The sequence below is a fragment of the Festucalex cinctus genome, chromosome 1 (genome assembly GCF_051991245.1).
Source record: "Festucalex cinctus isolate MCC-2025b chromosome 1, RoL_Fcin_1.0, whole genome shotgun sequence".
NCBI classification, from domain to species: Eukaryota; Metazoa; Chordata; class Actinopteri; order Syngnathiformes; family Syngnathidae; genus Festucalex; species Festucalex cinctus.
Window position 1 is genome coordinate 39,702,260 of NC_135411.1, and position 18,863 is coordinate 39,721,122.

General features: G+C 43.3%; 1 protein-coding gene across 3 annotated transcripts in view; it reads left to right on the forward strand.

Annotated features, from left to right (window-relative positions):
- The first annotated feature begins 9,764 nt into the window (after positions 1–9,764).
- The window catches only part of LOC144027573 (serine/threonine-protein kinase BRSK1-like), a 30,730-nt gene continuing 21,631 nt past the window's right edge, over positions 9,765–18,863 (forward strand). For 2 of the 3 annotated variants that reach the window (XM_077535212.1, XM_077535223.1), the window contains exons 1-7: positions 9,765–10,994; positions 11,952–12,046; positions 14,350–14,435; positions 14,648–14,788; positions 17,658–17,774; positions 18,123–18,156; positions 18,228–18,296. In XM_077535212.1, the coding sequence (XP_077391338.1) occupies positions 10,901–10,994; positions 11,952–12,046; positions 14,350–14,435; positions 14,648–14,788; positions 17,658–17,774; positions 18,123–18,156; positions 18,228–18,296 (636 nt within the window). In that variant the 5' untranslated portion in view covers positions 9,765–10,900. The remainder of the gene's footprint in view (positions 10,995–11,951; positions 12,047–14,349; positions 14,436–14,647; positions 14,789–17,657; positions 17,775–18,122; positions 18,157–18,227; positions 18,297–18,863) is intronic. The other variant, XM_077535233.1, reaches the window with a different exon arrangement.

The window sequence follows — 18,863 nt, forward strand, 5'->3', positions numbered from 1 at the left end:
GACACGTTTCTGTTTTGTTCTCTAACAATTAGCTGAATGATGAAATTCACAACAGGTGTTTGATCCATGAATTGATAGTATTCAAGCAATCCTTATCATGATCTTTTTCACATATTGGCACATGAGACCGAGACGATCTTGTTGTTTTCTTTCTTTTCTTTTTCGCCATTTAACTTAACCTGTATTATCAGTGGAACTGCTTGTTCAACCAATACCATTGCAAATTTGTCCTCATAGTTGCTTGCTCGCCTTTTTGTGTCTTTTGGGTAGTTTTTTTTAATTACAGTGTGATAATAATATTTACAGTTGGTTTGATTCATTCAGGCACAAATGCGCAGCCTGTCAATGTTGTGAGCAGTTTTTGGCAGGAAACACCACATTGCATTGATTAAAAAAAAAGAAGAAGAAGAATACACGGAGCACCTTAGTCAGCATTCTAATGCTAAATGGTTTTGAGGGAGGTCCTTGTCTGCAGCTACACGCACATAGGCCTCCACACACAGACAGCAATATGATCAGCTGTTGCTTTCCTCCACTTTCAAACTCCAGAGACTCTTTTGGCCTCACACCGACACGTTCCCAGAATAGTCTGCTGTTCTTTGCTTCCACACAGACGTTTGGAGTATGATTCTATCTAAAAGGTTGCTTCACATTTGTCAGTCCAGTCCATGATGTACATTGCCCAAAGTCAGCTGGGTGGGTGCTGATGGCCTCCGAGCTCATCCACAATCTTAATGAGGACAAGCACTATCGAAAATGAAGTGATACTCTTACACTGGTGTATATTTTGTGAAGCAAAAAAATATGAGGTCAGCATGCAAGAAAAGATGCTGGAGTGACTTGATGAATAGTGCCGCCTCTATTGAGCTAGAGTGTGAATTTAGTGCCCTGCTCAAGGGCACCTCAACAGTGATCAGGATACAGTCTTGCAGCTCTCCAGCAACTAGTTCAAATTTTGAATTTTAGAAAGCCCTCTTAGAGTTTCTCCCCGTCACCTCTATTGTGGGGTCAGTGGTTTATTTTACAGCTCAACTGACACAGAATGGAGTGTAGACTTTGCACATTTCGAGCAGTCAGTAAAGCCTCTAAATCCCATTTCAATGGCTGGCGTAACCCGCTCCCAAACACAGTGGCCAGTCGCCTCTCACTCAACTCTTGTAGGGTTTTTGTTTTGTTTTTAACTTGCACTGCACAGTGTCCTATCATGGCTGACATGTTGTTTTATAAGTCCACACGTGTCTGTATGTTTGAACTTTATGCTGCATGACCACGTACTGTATGTTCTGTATGTCAACAGGTGAAAAGTGGTTCAAGAGTGGTGTCGTGTGAAAGTCCTGTCATCACCTGACACATTGAATCAAATCAGGACGCAGACTAGCATCTCTACAACAACTAGTTGACATATTTCATCTTTTGTCTGCAGCGGCACTTCAACTAAAAGTCCAAACAGATGAGCCATTGTCTTCTTGTAAAATGTTCTTTTATCCAAAGAATGATTGTGGTGTGAAATGTCATGGAAGCAAATAGAACAACACAGAGGGGGGAAAAAAACAACGTGTGACAAGCACTGAACATGTAACCTTCAAGCTAAGAGATGAACACATGAACCAATGATTATTATTGTCACAAAATAATGGAGTGATTCAGTGCAGTCTAACATCACTAATCTACAACCACATTAATAAACAAACACGTCTGTGACAATGACAATCACAACTGTGCATTACCAACTTCACACTGCACAGTTGTGCACAATGTGTGATTGCTGCGTGCACTATTAAGTACAGTATAGTACAAATGATTATTTCTGTAGTTTAAAGAAATGTAGTCATAACAGTGCCACCCTGTGGCCACTTGGTATATTTTACCCAAGAAGGAGCTCCTTTGTCATGTAGCTTTTAAATAGGACATAAAAGAACACTTTTTTTTTCTTTTGCATTAAGTACTCATGCATTTTAACTTTCACATGTATGGACATGGACATGCAATAAAAGAACTCAACTCAACTTTATTTATAGAGCAATTTAAAACCAACCTTTACGGCATGCAAAGTGCCGTAAAGCATAATTAAAGTAAAATACAAGTATATAATTAAAATACAATAAAATGCAAAAACGATGCTGAGTCAAAAGCCAAAGTACAACAAGAAAAAATAAAATATAATAACTCAAAAACACTGTTAGATACAAAACACTTTAGTAGGCTGACAGCACTAATTTAAAGATTTATTTATTTATTTATTTATTTTAAAGATGAATATTTGCAAACCAAGAAGCAGGCTCTTTTTTATTTTTTTTATTTTATTTTATTTTATTTTTTTTATTTATTTATTTTTTTTTTTACCAACAAGGAGACATCATAATGTGAACCTCCATTACAGCAATAACACAGCTCACTGAGCACAAGTTATCTGTTATGTGGACCTGTGATGGGAAGTGACACCAGCATGCCAAATTGTTATTTGATTAAGTTGAGATAATATTTGTGGCCCTTCAACTCCCTTTACTCTAAAACAATGGCTTTCCCCCTAATCATGAAGAAAATGGTAGGCCTATTTGTTAATAAAATGAATGGATTGATATAAGGGTCTAAATGATTTGGGTTAAAGATGTTATTTCTGGCCACTTACACTTTGTAGGCTGCCCCCTACTTGACACGACTCAGCAGAGTCGGTGAAAAACAGCTCCCAGAAATGCAGGCTCAGAAGAGGAAAACAATCTCGATTTGTTTTTGGTGATAAACCGATTGCAAAAAGCTTGCTCGCAGGCAAGTCAGCGAAATTTACAGAGGTGCCCCTGCACACAGGCAGGAGACACGGAAGTAACAGAAAACACTTGCAAAAGGCAAGGACCAATTGGAAAACACAAAACACCTGCAAAAGGCAGGGAACGCGAATGTAACAAAAAACGCTTGCAACTGCAAGGAGAACTAACATAACCAAAACGCTTGCAAACGGCAAGGAGAACTAACGTAACAAAAAACCACTTGCAAAAGGCAAGGACTATAAAACACAAAACACTTGCAACCGGCAAGGACGACTCGAAATGCACACGGTATCAATCAACTCGGGAATATCAACAAAAGGCGACGCGGAAACACACACGTGAATAAAACTTAACTAAGGGCGACGGCAGATTCAAAACAACTTTACCAACAGGAGAACGCGGAGAACACTTGGACACAATGGTGAGCAAATAATAATCCGACAGCTTGCTGTGCAGCTCGGAGTCCTTTTAAAGGCCTAATTGCCAACGCGATGCAGGTGCGGGGCTGGGGAACGCCCCCCTCGTTGTTGGCACTGGAACACACACACAAAAAAAGCACAACAGGCTGAGAACCGAACCATGACAGTACCCCCCCCTTAACGGACGCCCCTTGGCGGACCACCTGGCTTATCTGGATGAGCAGCATAGAAGGTGTCGAGCAAAGACGGGTCCAGGATCCAGGAGCGGGGGATCCATTGCCGCTCCTCCGGTCCGTAACCTTCCCAGTCGACCAGATACTGGAAGCCCCGGCCCCTGCACCTTGAGTCCAAGATTTCTTTGACCGTGTAGACAGGATCCCCATCGACCACTCGGGGAGGAGGCGGCGCGGGTGCAGGTGGGTTCAGCGGGCTGGGAGTCTCTGGCTTGAGGAGGGAAACGTGGAACACTGGATGGACCTTGAGTGAAGGCGGCAGACGGAGTTTCACAGTTACGGGGTTGATGATGGTGAGTATTTCAAATGGTCCGATGTAGCGCGGACCCAACTTCTTTGAGCAGCCAGCCAGACGCATGTCCCGGGATGAGAGCCAGACCTTGTCTCCTGGCTGGTACGAAGGCTCCGGACGCCGCCGACGGTCCGCAATCTCCTTATTGCGGGCCGCTGAACGGGATAGCGCCGCTCGGGTCTCCCGCCATACCTTGTGGGCCCGCCGGAGGTGATGTTGGATGGTGGGCAGCTCGACGGGACCTTCTTGAGAAGGGAACAGAGGTGGCTGGTAGCCGTACGCCGCCTTGAAGGGTGAGAGACCTGTCGCAGAGGACGGCAGAGTGTTCGAGGCGTACTCGATCCAGGAGAGGTGCGACGACCAGGATTCCGGGTTGTGCAGGCAAACACATCGCAGAGCAGCTTCAAGGTCCTGGTTGGCCCTCTCCGTTTGGCCGTTGGTCTGGGGGTGATATCTGGAAGACAGACTGACTGTGGCGCCCAACAGCTTGCAGAATTTCCTCCAGACCTGGGAGATGAATTGAGGACCACGGTCGGACACCAAGTCCACTGGAATGCCATGAAGACGGAAGACATGACGAACGAGGAGTTGTGCAGTTTCCCAGGAAGATGGCAGTTTGGCGAGGGCAACAAAGTGAGTTAATTTTGAAAATCGGTCGACCACTGTCATGATGACCGTGTTTCCCCTGGACCGGGGGAGGCCGGTGATAAAGTCTAGCGAGATGTGCGACCAAGGCCGCGCCGGGATGGGTAGCGGCCTTAACAGTCCCATCGGCGGCTGGTGGGACGATTTCCCGCACGCACAAGCGGTACATGCCTTGACGAACTCAGTAACGTCCTTTTTCATGTCGGCCCACCAAAACCGCTGGCCGACCAAGGCAAGAGTCCGGTTAATTCCCGGGTGACAAGCAACTCGTGAGGTGTGACCCCACTGGAGGACCTCAGCCCGCACCGGCTCAGGGACAAACAGTTTCTCAGCCGGGCACTCCGCCGGAACAGCAATCCCTTCCTGTGCTTCCATGACTCGTCTCTCGACCTCCCATCGAACTGCCCCCATAAAGCAATGTGCGGGTAGGACCGGTTCCGTTTCTGCCTCCGGCGTGGCCGCATCGTGGATCCGGGACAAGGCGTCTGGCTTCTGGTTCCTGGATCCCCGGCGGTAGTCCACGACAAAGTTGAACCTTGTGAACAGTAAGGCCCATCGTGCTTGCCGCGAGTTGAGTCTCTTGGCTGACCGAAGGTATGCCAGGTTTTTGTGGTCCGTCAACACTCTAAAGGGTTCCTTGGCGCCCTCCAGCCAGTGTCGCCACTCTTGAAGAGCCAAGACGATTGCCAGAAGTTCCCTATTCCCGACGTCGTAGTTCGCCTCAGCTGGACTCAATCGCCGGGAGAAGAAGGCGCAGGGATGGAGCTTCCCGTCTTCTGGCAACCGCTGGGACAGGACCGCCCCCACTCCTGAATCCGACGCGTCAACCTCGACCACAAAAGACAAATCTGTATTAGCGTGGATGAGCACTGGCGGGTTTACAAACTGCTGTTTCAATTTCAGAAATGCATCTTCGGCAACAGGTGACCACCTAAAGGGTACTTTACTTGACGTCAGTTTAGTAAGGGGGGCTGCCCGTAAACTATAGTCTTTGATAAAGCGACGATAAAAATTAGCGAATCCCAAAAATCGTTGTAGCTGTTTACGGGTTTTGGGGGTCGGCCACTCGACCACGGCTTGAGTTTTTACCGGATCCGCCCGCAGTTGCCCTCCCTCGATAATGAAACCCAGGAACTGCACAGACTTGGCGTGGAACTCGCACTTCTCTGCCTTCACGTAGAGCCGGTTTTCTAATAGGCGCTGGAGGACCAGGCGGACATGTTGCCTATGCTCGTGAATATCGCGTGAGAAGATCAGGATGTCATCGAGGTACACAAAGCAAAAAGTGTTCAACATGTCTCTAAGGACGTCATTAATTAAACATTGGAACACGGCTGGGGCATTCGTCAGTCCAAACGGCATGACACAGTATTCAAAGTGTCCTAGTGGTGTCTTGAATGCAGTCTTCCACTCGTCCCCTTCCCGTATTCTCACTAAATGATAGGCGCTTCTCAGGTCTAACTTAGAAAAAATTCGGGCCGACTGTAACGGAGCGAACGCTGAGTCGAGCAAGGGAAGGGGATATTTATTCTTAACTGTGATATCATTTAGGCCACGGTAGTCGACGCAAGGGCGGAGTGTCTTATCTTTTTTCTCGATGAAGAAAAATCCCGCGCCTACGGGAGACTTGGACGGGCGTATCTGACCAGATGCTAGCGACTCATTAATATATTCCCGTAAAGCGTCCTGTTCCGGCTGGGACACCTGATATAACCGTGACCCCGGCAACTGTGCCCCAGGAATCAGGTCAATCGCACAATCATACGGACGATGGGGCGGTAATGCTTGTGCATGATCTTTACTAAAGACTTTGCGTAAATCATGATACTCCTTGGGGACGTGGTCTAGGCATACCGGTTCGGGGGTTAAACTTGCTGGCACCGATGTAGTCCCTCCTGCCGACTTCAGACAGTGGGCATGGCAGAAGGGACTCCAGTTCTCCAAAGCCGGCTTCTCCCAATCTATATCCGGATTATGGGTTCGTAGCCAGGGAAGGCCCAACACTAGGGGCGCAGAACGGGACGGCATAATAAAAAACCTCCTTCTTTCCTCATGATTTCCCGAGAGTTTTAAGTTCAGAGGACCGGTAGACAGTCGGACCTCTGCCAATAAGTGCCCGTTGAGGTCGAAAACCTTTTTAACCTTTTCTAAGGTCTCTACCGGGCTTCCTAATGCTTCCACCACACACGGGTCTACAAAGCAATCATCCGCCCCAGAATCGATCAACGCACTCACCCTAACACTCAACCCGTATCCCGACAGCTCCCCCGACAATTCTAGCCGTCTATCACTAAGTGACGACCCCGACGGTGGGTTGGGTTCGGTTCTCCCCGGTTCGTGCTTACCCAGGTCAGCTTCCGGCTCGGCCTTCAGGAGCTGATCGGCCCGGCCCCCTAGTCGGGCGGTCGGTCGCGTCTTGCGGGTAGGTCGTGCTGGGCACGACGCCACTCGATGCCCCGGTTGACCGCAGTACAGGCAGGCACCAGCGAGCCACCGGCGACGACGCTCCTCTGGGTGCAGACGTCCACCACCCCCTTGCATGGGCTCCCCTCCATTGTCCGGCGGTCCAGAAAGGGTGCGGGCGGCGGCGTCGTTGAGGAAGAGTCTGCACCTGTCCTCGTTCGCGGCTGCTCCATGCCGCTCCACAGCGCGTTCTCGGCCCCGTTCCCGTATCCGATTGTCCAAACGGATCGTGAGTTCAATGAGACCGTCTAACGAGCTTGTGTCGTCGCGGACTGCCAGTTCATCCTTGAGCTGTGTATTAAGTCCTCGACGAAAGACACTCCGCAACGCACAGTCTCCAAACCCGCTCTCGGCGGCCAGTATGCGAAACTCGATGGAATAATCAGCGACCGATTTCTTCCCCTGAACTAAGTCTAGCAACCGACCCCCGGCCTCTCTCCCCCTAACCGGATGATCGAACACGCGTTGAAATTCACCCACAAAGTTGGAAAAAGAGGACCGAAGGTCTGGTCGCGCGTTGCTCACCACCATAGCCCAGGTAGCGGCTTGACCAGTCAGGAGGCTCATAACGAACGCTACTTTGGACGGACCACGAGCGTAAGTAAACGGTTGCTGGTCAAAAACGAGCGAACACTGATGCAAAAATTGACCGCAACCTCCAGGCTGTCCATCGTAGCGTGACGGGTGGGGCAAAACAGGTTCTCTATGCGTAACCGGGAGTGCCGACATGGCAGTGTCCGAACGCGGAAGTTCCGGGGTCTGCACCCCGCGGGAACTGAGCTGTTCGAGTTTTCCGAACATCTCCTCACAACGATGAGCTAGCCTGCCGACCACCTCTTGAAGACCGATCAAGGTGGTCTCGGTTTGCCCGACCCGTTGTCCCTGGCTGGCCAAAGCCCGTCTCACCTTTTCCGAGTCTGCGGGATCCATGGTCGGATTATTCTGACACGACTCAGCAGAGTCGGTGAAAAACAGCTCCCAGAAATGCAGGCTCAGAAGAGGAAAACAATCTCGATTTGTTTTTGGTGATAAACCGATTGCAAAAAGCTTGCTCGCAGGCAAGTCAGCGAAATTTACAGAGGTGCCCCTGCACACAGGCAGGAGACACGGAAGTAACAGAAAACACTTGCAAAAGGCAAGGACCAATTGGAAAACACAAAACACCTGCAAAAGGCAGGGAACGCGAATGTAACAAAAAACGCTTGCAACTGCAAGGAGAACTAACATAACCAAAACGCTTGCAAACGGCAAGGAGAACTAACGTAACAAAAAACCACTTGCAAAAGGCAAGGACTATAAAACACAAAACACTTGCAACCGGCAAGGACGACTCGAAATGCACACGGTATCAATCAACTCGGGAATATCAACAAAAGGCGACGCGGAAACACACACGTGAATAAAACTTAACTAAGGGCGACGGCAGATTCAAAACAACTTTACCAACAGGAGAACGCGGAGAACACTTGGACACAATGGTGAGCAAATAATAATCCGACAGCTTGCTGTGCAGCTCGGAGTCCTTTTAAAGGCCTAATTGCCAACGCGATGCAGGTGCGGGGCTGGGGAACGCCCCCCTCGTTGTTGGCACTGGAACACACACACAAAAAAAGCACAACAGGCTGAGAACCGAACCATGACACTACTGATATGGAGTATAAAACAGGAAGCACGATCTCTTATATGTTTACTAATTAAACAAAATAAATGTATATTATTATGAATGAACATATTTGTGAATTCCTGACACAGCCCATCCATTTGTTTTTTAAATTCACTTATTAATTTATTTGTATTTGGGGTTAGGGATCTGTAATGGTGCATAGCCTTAATTTATAGGGGCAGTGGATGGGGAATCAAACTGGTAACCACTGCACCAACTTTCCCAAATTATTAACCACTAGAAAAGAAAAGAATAGAATAGAATAGAATAGAATAGAATACTGTCCGACACAAATGGTGACAGAAATTCCTCTTCAACCAGGCTCTCAAAAACAATCCCACATTCCCATCCAGACACCTTTCACATTAAAAACACGCTAAAAAACAAAACAAAACAAAAAACACAGAATTAAAACATATCACTAATACATATTAAAAAGTGTTATGTTCTAAGGTGTTAAGGTGTTCAGAAGGATTATAGCAGAGGGAATAAAAAAAAATCGATATATTTTTATTTAAATAATGTGAAATAACAATATATATTACACATATAAATATATATATATTTAGTGTATAAATTATGTTATTCTATTACCTTGTCACCACTTTTATAGCTACGTTTAAATTTCTATGAATGTTGTTGTTGTTTGTGACTTTAGGCTTGTCTCATCTGGGGCAAGTCTGTGAGTCACTCACACCTATATAGGCCAAAAGTGTGTACACACTTTCTTATTAAATGCATTTACTTTATTCTCATAACTGGTTACTTTGTAGATTCTCACTGAAGGCATCACAACTATTTATGAACTAATGTGGAGTTATGTACTTAAAAAACAAAAAACAAAACTGAAAACATGTTTTATTTGTTTACATATATATATATATATATATATATATATATATATATATATATATATATATATATATATATATATATATATATATATAATTTATTTCGTTTATTTTTATTATTTTTTTAATTCACGATTGGGGCTGGCAGTGGCCTGGTATAAGGCACACTCACCGGGGATTATAGGTTTACTGTCTGTGCGTCAATTTGACGCTTAATTTAAATGCTCTCTGCTGTACAGTTGCAGCTAACTGCATTGAATGCAACTTTGTTGCAGTGAAGAAAAAAAAAGAAAAGAAAAAGACATGGGGTGGAGGCGAGAGAAAGAGAAAGGGAGAGAGAATGATGGAGGAGGGGATGGGAGGGACAGAGGGGAGGGGAAGCGGAACCCGGATGCTGATGCTGGCCGTATTGGATGAATAGTGGGATGCAGGAGGGGAGGAGGATTAAAGGGAAGGGGACCGTTCCGGACTGCAGAGTGCTGCATGAAGGCCATCCCGTCAGAGATGAGCAACTTCTGAAACATTCCCATCTTTCTCCTAAGTGAGCTTTTTTGGGCTGTTTTATTTTTCGTTTGTGAAGAGGAGGAGATGCGGGCATAGGATGAGCACGATCGGCCGAGGAGAGAGACTAGAGAGCTGTGCAGTCCGTCAGGCCAGCTGAACCGAGGATGCCGCTTCGGGCTTCCTGGAACAAACGTAACCGGCGACTGCACTTTTCCCGGTTCTCCTGATCCAAACAGCGCACATCTCCGTTGGGAACCAGGGCGGGTTCGCCTTGTCTGGACCGGCCTGTCCGCGCCTCTTTGACGCTCCCCCCGCCCTCATCCGTCTTCCTCTATTTCCTGATGCAGGGCCGAGGAGGGGGGGTGAGCCAAAGAGTGTACCGGATATTGGAAAAGCCATTCTGGATGCTGATGCTGCTGTGATAATAGCCGATTATCTGGACTAACGTCGAATGAGCACATGAAGACAGAAGCCATCGAGGCTTTAGAGAAGAACAAACAAGCTCAGACGGATTCGGAAATGTATTTTTGACATGAGGAGAGAGGAGGGGGGGTCCCTGTATCGATCAAGGCATGGATTGCATTCTGACTTGGGATATTTGAGACTCTGCACTTCCAGAAATCAATCTGTTAGTCTTCCTGTCCACGTCTGAGTAAGATCTGCACCACTTTAGTACAAACGCACGCACTAAAATAAGGAGCAGTCAGCTCTCATTTAGAACACTGAGTGTGGGGTTGCTATTCACATTTTGTGCAAGCACTTTCACCGTCACGTCATCCTCCTCTGATCTCCACGTTTTTCTACGTAAACGCCGCTCATTCCAGCAAAAGCCCACAATGGTTTCTTACTTTAGATTCTAGTTCCTTGTATTTATTTTGGGGTGGGGGCGGGCTCGGGGGCTACACGGCAAGCAAGTGAATGGGAGTAGCCTGCAGGGCCCGGCGATAGATCACGACCACCTCCGACGCCAAAGTCTTGGGATGAGCCTTGCTGCATTGCGAGTCCAAACGGGCAGACAGCTCTCTTGATTCGTCTGGTTTGAAACTGGCATTTTTTTTTTTTGCAATGTCGGGAAAGATGAGCAGCAAGGAACTGGGCCAGTCCAATCAGTATGTGGGGCCTTACCGGCTGGAGAAGACCCTCGGGAAGGGACAGACTGGTAGGAATTTCCTTACTGTAGTTTCATCTGTCAATGCTGCAACCACTTACTTCCTTGTTTAGAAATAGTCCATTCATTAGGTACACCCACATAATGTAACAAGATTGAATTTGGATTTACACTGGCATGACTTTACTATAGGCTACAGCAACTATTTGTTTTCGTGGCTGTCTGCGGCAGCATGGTGGGGAAGTGGTTTACTTTATATGTCTGCCTTATATTTCGACATTCTGGGTTTGAATCTTCTGTGTGTAGTTTGCATGTTCTCCGTGTGCCTGCGGGTGCGATTGTTAAGATAACTTAAGTTTCTAAATTACCCATGGGTATTGATGGCGTGAATGGGTGTTTGTGTACATGTGCCCATCTAGTCCAGACCTACCCCACCCCGGAGTCAACTAAGATTTCTGCTCCAATACCTTGGTCCCTAGTGAGGACAAGCGCGAAGATGGATAGATAAAATGCATTAGTGCGGCTGTCCTTGCCCTAGTGTATAACTGCATTGCATCGCGCTGAGAAACGTTTCCCCTCTCAAAGTATATAAAATAAGGTAACCAAGGCATTAGAAACAAAGCCACACTATCGATAGACACAACCTGTATTGATTAGTCACACTCATGCCCCAAAAGTGTCACTACAAAACCACTAAAAACAGTTTCATTCAGTATTTAATTTTTTAAATGGCTTGATTCACTCACACAGTGTTCTATTTGGAGTTTTAAAAAAGTTATTTAAAAAAAAAAACATGCTTCTATAAGGTTTCTCTCCTTTATATTGTCCTCAAATAAAAAAATAAAAAAAGACCCAAACAAATTAAACTGACTCATATTAGCCATGTTCATGAAATAATGATGGATGTCATCCCAGCCAAAACATTGGTCTGGCAGTTCGGAGGCTCTCTGGCTTCCTGGTGTAGTCTTCTTGTTTACCTTCAATCGTGTACCCCTCTCTGTGTTTCAGGACTGGTGAAGTTAGGTGTCCACTGTATAACCGGACAGAAGGTGGCCATAAAGATAGTCAACAGAGAAAAACTGTCCGAATCAGTTCTCATGAAGGTACCTTACATTTTCCATCATTCCGATGGCTTCACTGCAAGCCCAACGTCTCTGTTACCTTTGGAACATAAAAAGAAATCTATTGTTTCACTTTTTTCTGTCTTATGTGTAGGACTACATTTCGTACACAACATTGAGATGACTTAATTGAACTGTTAGCACCTTAGATGCCCTAGACTTATTCAGTTTCTCAATGGCCTACTGTTCATTAGAAATGTCAAACCTGGGGCAATAAACACAGAATCATAGTTTTTCCTGTAATCATCTGTGATCAACCTAAATTGGGATAATTCCAACATTTTGGTTTTGTTTGGTATTATTGCTACTCATACAATACATCACATGTCCAGTCTGCAGGTTTATATTGCATTGGAAAGATGCCCATTGACTACTCTATATTCTCTAATAGCAGGTTATTGATGCACAGATGTCTACACCAAAGGTTTTCTAAAGCACATTCCAGCTACAAGTCTTTTCTTCTATCTTGTAATGTGTTGCTTGTTTTTTTTTTTTTTAAATGTTATTTTATTTTCACGTTTTTTATCGGGGCACCAATGTAGCTCATTGTCAATTGATGACCTAACATAGAAGTCCAAAGGCTGGATGTATTGTTATCATCACTGACTTTTCCCTTGAATGCCATTATTATTATTATTTTTTATTTATTTTTTCCTGTTTATGATAGCCATATGCTTACTATATGTAGTCATGAGCAACTTCTGTATAACTACGGATGCAGGTAAATAGATATAAGCCAATCTGGGCCTATAAGGGCTTTAAGTGGCTCATGGACAAGCTGGAATGTCTGGTCACTGTCAATCATAGTGGCCCCTTACTTAAGGTTGGAGGTTAGCTCGAAAACCACAATATTATGGTTGACACGAAACAAGTTAGGACTTGGGCCAGAAGTGTGGTAGCTATGAAGTGAAGCTTTTTGTTGGACCACTTTACATTTTATGCATCTGTGCCTAAAGAATGAGCCGAAGTAGGGCTGGGCAATAAATCAAATTAATCCGATTAATCATGATTTTAAAAATCAAATTGTTGAAAATTTGCTAAATTGTGACCTTGAATTCATGTTAAAACTGATTTTGTATCAGTATATATTATTGTTGTCTAAACATTTTTCACAGGAATTATTTTTGAATACATGAAATATTTAAATAAATATTTGTTGAGTTTATTAGATTAAAATCAATTAAAATTGTAATTGTCCTGAATGATTTTATCTTTTGGTTATATCGCCCAGCCTTACCATGAAAAACTAGTTCCAAAACATTCTTCTACTCTTCTGGGAAGATTTATGTACATGTTGCATGTCCTGCGGGATGTTTGTCCATTCATCCAGAGGAGCTCACTGATGTCGTATCTCAAGTGTGGTACACGCAGACCAACAATCAAACCAGATTGTGCATTTTCCCTTCCTTCCCAATCAAAGTTAGCAAAGGCCTGATGTCTCTGAAAGATTATTTGGAATGATTATCCTGTGGTGTGGGATGTAAATCATAAATTATACTGTAAATCATTTCAATATTTTCATTCACAAATCCTCAGTTTGGCTGATCCATTGAACAATTGTTTGTGTTGAGTATTTGAATAAAGTAACGCACCTCCCAAGTCACTTTGCAGACAAGCTAATAGCTAACTAGTTATACTTTCACTACTACAGTCCCACTATTTCTTCATTTTTGTCTTTTTTTGCCAGTCAGGTTGACCTGAGGTGCCATGCGTGCTACCTCTCACTGGTCAGTCTTGATTGATACTATGACGAGCATTTGGATGTGTATTCTGTGCTGTGTTGAATTGCTCAAGAACACCACAAACTAAATAAGCAGTATCTCTCACATTTTCAAAATCAGCTATCATGTTGAAAGTCACCTTTCATTAACTGTCCCCACAAACCTTTGAAGCATCCATTTGTACAAAATACCCGCTGAGAAATTCAGATTACAGTTGAACTTGTTTAATTCAGTGATTAATATTATTGTGTCTCAAAACTTTTGTCGACGTCGTTTCGGGAGGTGTTCATTACTGCATGCATTTTCAAAGGGTTTCCATCATAACAATTTACTTTCCGAATGCTCCATCCTACGCTTCCCTTTTTGCCTCATTCACAGGCTTGAAATGCAAAACCTTTAATGGGGTCGACCACCTCTGCTGACTATCTTAGCACTCTTTCTTCCTTCCGTCCTGTGCCTCTGCCCACTTATTCTCCATTTTCTTCTATTTTAACACCCCTATCTCTATTTCTCTAAATCCTGCCCCATCCGGCTCTCCCTATCTCGCTCCATCTGTCACTGCAGGTGGAGAGAGAAATAGCAATTCTGAAACTAATTGAGCACCCTCACGTTCTGAAGCTGCATGATGTCTATGAAAATAACAAGTATCTGTGAGTATCTCTGTCTCCCCGCTGACTGAATGAATCTCAACAAAAACGTCAATCTGTTAGATAAGCATAGTATGAGTTTGCATTTATAGAGGCAGCATCAGCAATGTTTTGATGCCGTGCGTGTATTGATGGTTTATTTCTGTTTCCGAGTCATTTCCGTCTCCTCGCTGGCTTTCATTTTCATGGTCGTTGTCTGCCTCTCATGCTGCCAGGTACCTGGTGTTGGAGCATGTGTCTGGTGGAGAACTCTTTGATTACCTGGTGAAAAAGGGCAGGTTGACCCCCAAAGAGGCCAGGAAGTTCTTCAGACAGATCATCTCCGCTCTGGACTTCTGCCACAGTTACTCCATATGGTCAGTGCTCTACAGTTAAAAATAGTTTTGAGCTCAAAGTGAATTGGTATGGTTGGGTCTGATTATCATATGGTGTATGTAGCTTGAGTTTGATCATCTACTATAAGAGCGATTATCTGGGTTGCTCAATCAATCTGTTGGTCAGGATCAGCAGTGCAAGTATTGCAGGATAGTTACTCCTCCGGTGAGGACATAATTCTCTCGTGATTGCGCACAAACCACCAAGTCTGTCAACAACAATGGCAGCCGCGTCTACGTCGTTTTGCACAATCTCCTTAGATTGTTTATACTTTCACAGCAAAACGTTTTGCGTGATGTTGTACTTGAATCACCCGGCCTTGTCACTTCTCCTGTGTTCTTCTCACTGATTTGTATATATTACTGGATAGCCAATAGCCTATACATGCCCGTGCAAGCCGTTGAAGCCACAGGGCAGCCATCTTACGCCTCCCATCTCGCGAGCAGATCACTGTTTAAACTACTTTGAAGACCCCCTTTTCTTTTATCGCTCAGTTCCGAGACCGCAATATTAAATTTGACTGTCATCTTTTGTTTAATTATTTATCATTCTTTCATAAAATATAGTAAATAATAGGGGTGTGAATTGCCTCGTATCTGACGATTCGATTCGTATCACGATTCACAGGTCACGATTCGATTCGATACCGATTAATCCCGATACGAATTTATAAGTCGATTGTTGCAATTTTTTTAATTCAAATTTAGAAAATACTAATCAGTAAACTTGTACCGTCTAAGATTTGTATGAAAATGTATTATTTATTTATCTGAAACTTCAGTCTTATACAGGTTGTAATCTATTTCATGTTTGAACAGAATTCAAATAAAATATTAAGGCTTAATGTTCCGTTCATATAACATTCTTCCATGCTTAAGGTGTGAATCCTAACCCGAAGTAAGACATTTTGTTGAATATTTTTCAATTAAAAATGGAACTTTAAAAATCGATTCAGCCGCCTATTGAATCGATTCGAGAATTGCGCGATGTAGTATCGCGATATATTGCTGAATCGATTTTTTTTAACACCCCTAGTAAATAAGTTTCCTCCTGAAACATCATTAAGCATATAATTCATACATGTATTTAAAGCAAGTTGTAAAATGTCTGAAGTCCTCTTGTTTATGTTTAGCAAATTTAAAACATCATAAATCAGGCTGTTTCTACTGAGTAATGTCTCAAATGTTCTCTAATTTCGCTACTGTAAATGCATAGGATCATATGCCGAGAAACGTTTCTTGGGAGGAGTAACAAAAGACTTATGCTGCATTCGAGGATGGTCGGAAATGCGGAAACATCCGAGTTGAAACTTCCCAGTTCCGACCTCAAAGCGTTCGAGGTGAAAGTAAACAACCAAAATGGCGGATAGTGATATTCTTTTATATTTTGATCCTCAAAACTTAATTTGACCTCCAGAAAACTTACTTTTTTGCAATTTTGCTTCATTTATTGTAGCATTCCATACAGTTAAGTATTTGACCGTATAATTTCATGCAGGGATATAGTGGCAATACTGTCACGTACGTTGCGTTACGTGAAGTTATGGCGAATACTTATGAATGAAAAAAGCTATCTAGTTTCATACTCGAGTAAATTATTATTTTTTGCCATTCAGAGTGACGTCACATTGTAGTCCGCCGGTGAAGTCGGGGTCCTTTTTTTCCTTCCGACTTCACAAGTGGAATTTCCAAGTTCAAGGGGGCGTTCCCATACACACTTCCTGGTTTGAACTCGGAAAAGTCCGATTTCCGGCCATCTTCGAATGCAGCATTAACTTAAGCTATCCAGATCAGTGGTTCATCTTCTTCGCTGATTCTTCTTCTCCACTTTCTGTTAACTCCCCATGGCAGCGCTACAGCGCCACTCCAGACTTGGCATATATATTACAGCCGTTAAACGTGCTAAGCGTCTTCTTTTGGACACTCGCATGTCTTGAGACGGTTCTGTCTGTACAAGATTTGTTTGAGGAACGAAGCCAGCTTTGCTTCCGTGTAAACAGGGCCTAAGACTCAGAAAGTTTTGCCATCATAAACCTTTTTATTAATTGCACAGGCCATGCTTTAAATAACATTTGAACATTCTTTCAAGTACAACAACAAAAGTTAAATAAAAAACTGCATCAAACAAAATAAAATAAAATACTCACCCCTAGTGGCTTTTGGAATTCAAGGAAGTGAAAACTAGTGACTCTGGTAGCTTTTGGTAAACATTCCATTCTTCTTGTATCGTTCTGCCAAAGTATTGCCACTTAAGCCATATTTTACTGAGCAACCAGGACAGATATTTATACTTAAAATGCTACTGCTATAAACTAAAATGTTCACTTTATGGTTCTTTAGCCATCTTCACACATCCTTTGAGCTAATCGCTGGTGCACTTCTGGTGTGTCTCACAAAGCACACTCGCGCACACATAAAAAAGCACTGCAACTAAGATGGTCAATGCGCAAAAAAACAAACAAACAAACAAACAAACAAACAAACAAACAAACAAACAAACAAACAAGATTTGCTGAAGAACTTCATGATTTTTCTTGTACAATGAATAACTTTAAATACAATTTTTTTCCACTTGCGGTCGACTGAAGATGACGTCACCTGTGCTGAGGAAGTAGGTAATGACCAATCATGGCTCACCTATTTTCTGGGTTTGGTCGCAAACTGAGCCATGATTGGTGATGACTTGTTTCCTGTTTTTAAAGGTATTAATTGTACATGAAAAAATGATGAAGTTACCAAATTGTTTCTGGACAAAATATTAACTTTTTGCTGCTGAAAATGGCTCAATGAGTCAAGTATCCCTTCGATGTTTCCCTATTTGAGGTTCCATTGTAATGTTGTGTATCTTCAGTCACAGAGATTTGAAGCCTGAGAATCTTCTCCTGGATGAGAAGAACAACATCAGGATAGCAGATTTTGGCATGGCCTCATTACAGGTTGGGGACAGTCTACTAGAAACGAGTTGTGGGTAAGTCTTCCCTTTTTTTTGTTCAGGTCCTCATTCATAATACTGTATTTGACAATGTACGATCTTGCAGTTAGTTTGTCGAAACGCACTTTGCACGTGCCAATCTCATCCCCCCCAAACCCAGTGAGTCAGTTTGCTTCCGTGATGTCAAGCACGGCATGACCTCCGGCCTATCCTGATTTCAATTCAAATGAGGGAGGCCACAACGTTGCGCTCATCTACGAAAATACAAAAAGAAAGAAAACTCCCATGACTGCACTTGGCGCTAGACTTGTGCTGGGAATGAAAATAGGTCCCTGAGAGTATGAAAATCAATGTGAAAAAAACATTGTCTCTTTTTCATTATAGATCCCCGCATTATGCTTGCCCTGAAGTAATAAGGGTAAGTGAGTGTGTGTATACATATGTAAGTGTTTGTTTCTGCATGTGTAATGCAATGTTGTTCTGTTCTAGGGTGAGAAGTATGATGGCCGTAGGGCAGATGTCTGGAGTTGTGGAGTCATCCTTTTTGCACTTCTTGTGGTAAGGTTTTTTTTTTTTTTCATGCTTTAGGTGTTTTTATTCTCAATCTTTGAAATAATTAATAATTTCTCCTATTAATTTGATCATATTCATTAGGGGTGGGAACCTCTGAGTACCTCACGATACAATACGCAATACAAGGCTCACGATAACGATTATCTCACGATATGACGATACCGCGATTATCGATGTATTGGTCAGGTAATGAATCCACGATAATCTACGATAAAACTACTACATAAACTGACGTTTTTCGATGAGAAAAGTTTCTTTTTGTCCCATTACTGAAACACAATATTAATGTCTTCTTCTCAGTGAATACTTTAGTGTATATTTTTTAAACAAATACTAATATATTTTTAACAGATAAACTTTCCGTGAACAAATTTGTCTTTCTTAAACACTATTGTCATGCACCATGTCAGTCAGTTACATAGTAAATTGTTTCATTTTATAAAATGTGACAATTTTTTGTGTAACATTGCAAAAGTAAATCAATAAATAAAACGACTTAAATATTAAATCCAATTCAATTAATATTCCTCAGATTGTGTGCTTCAAAAAGTC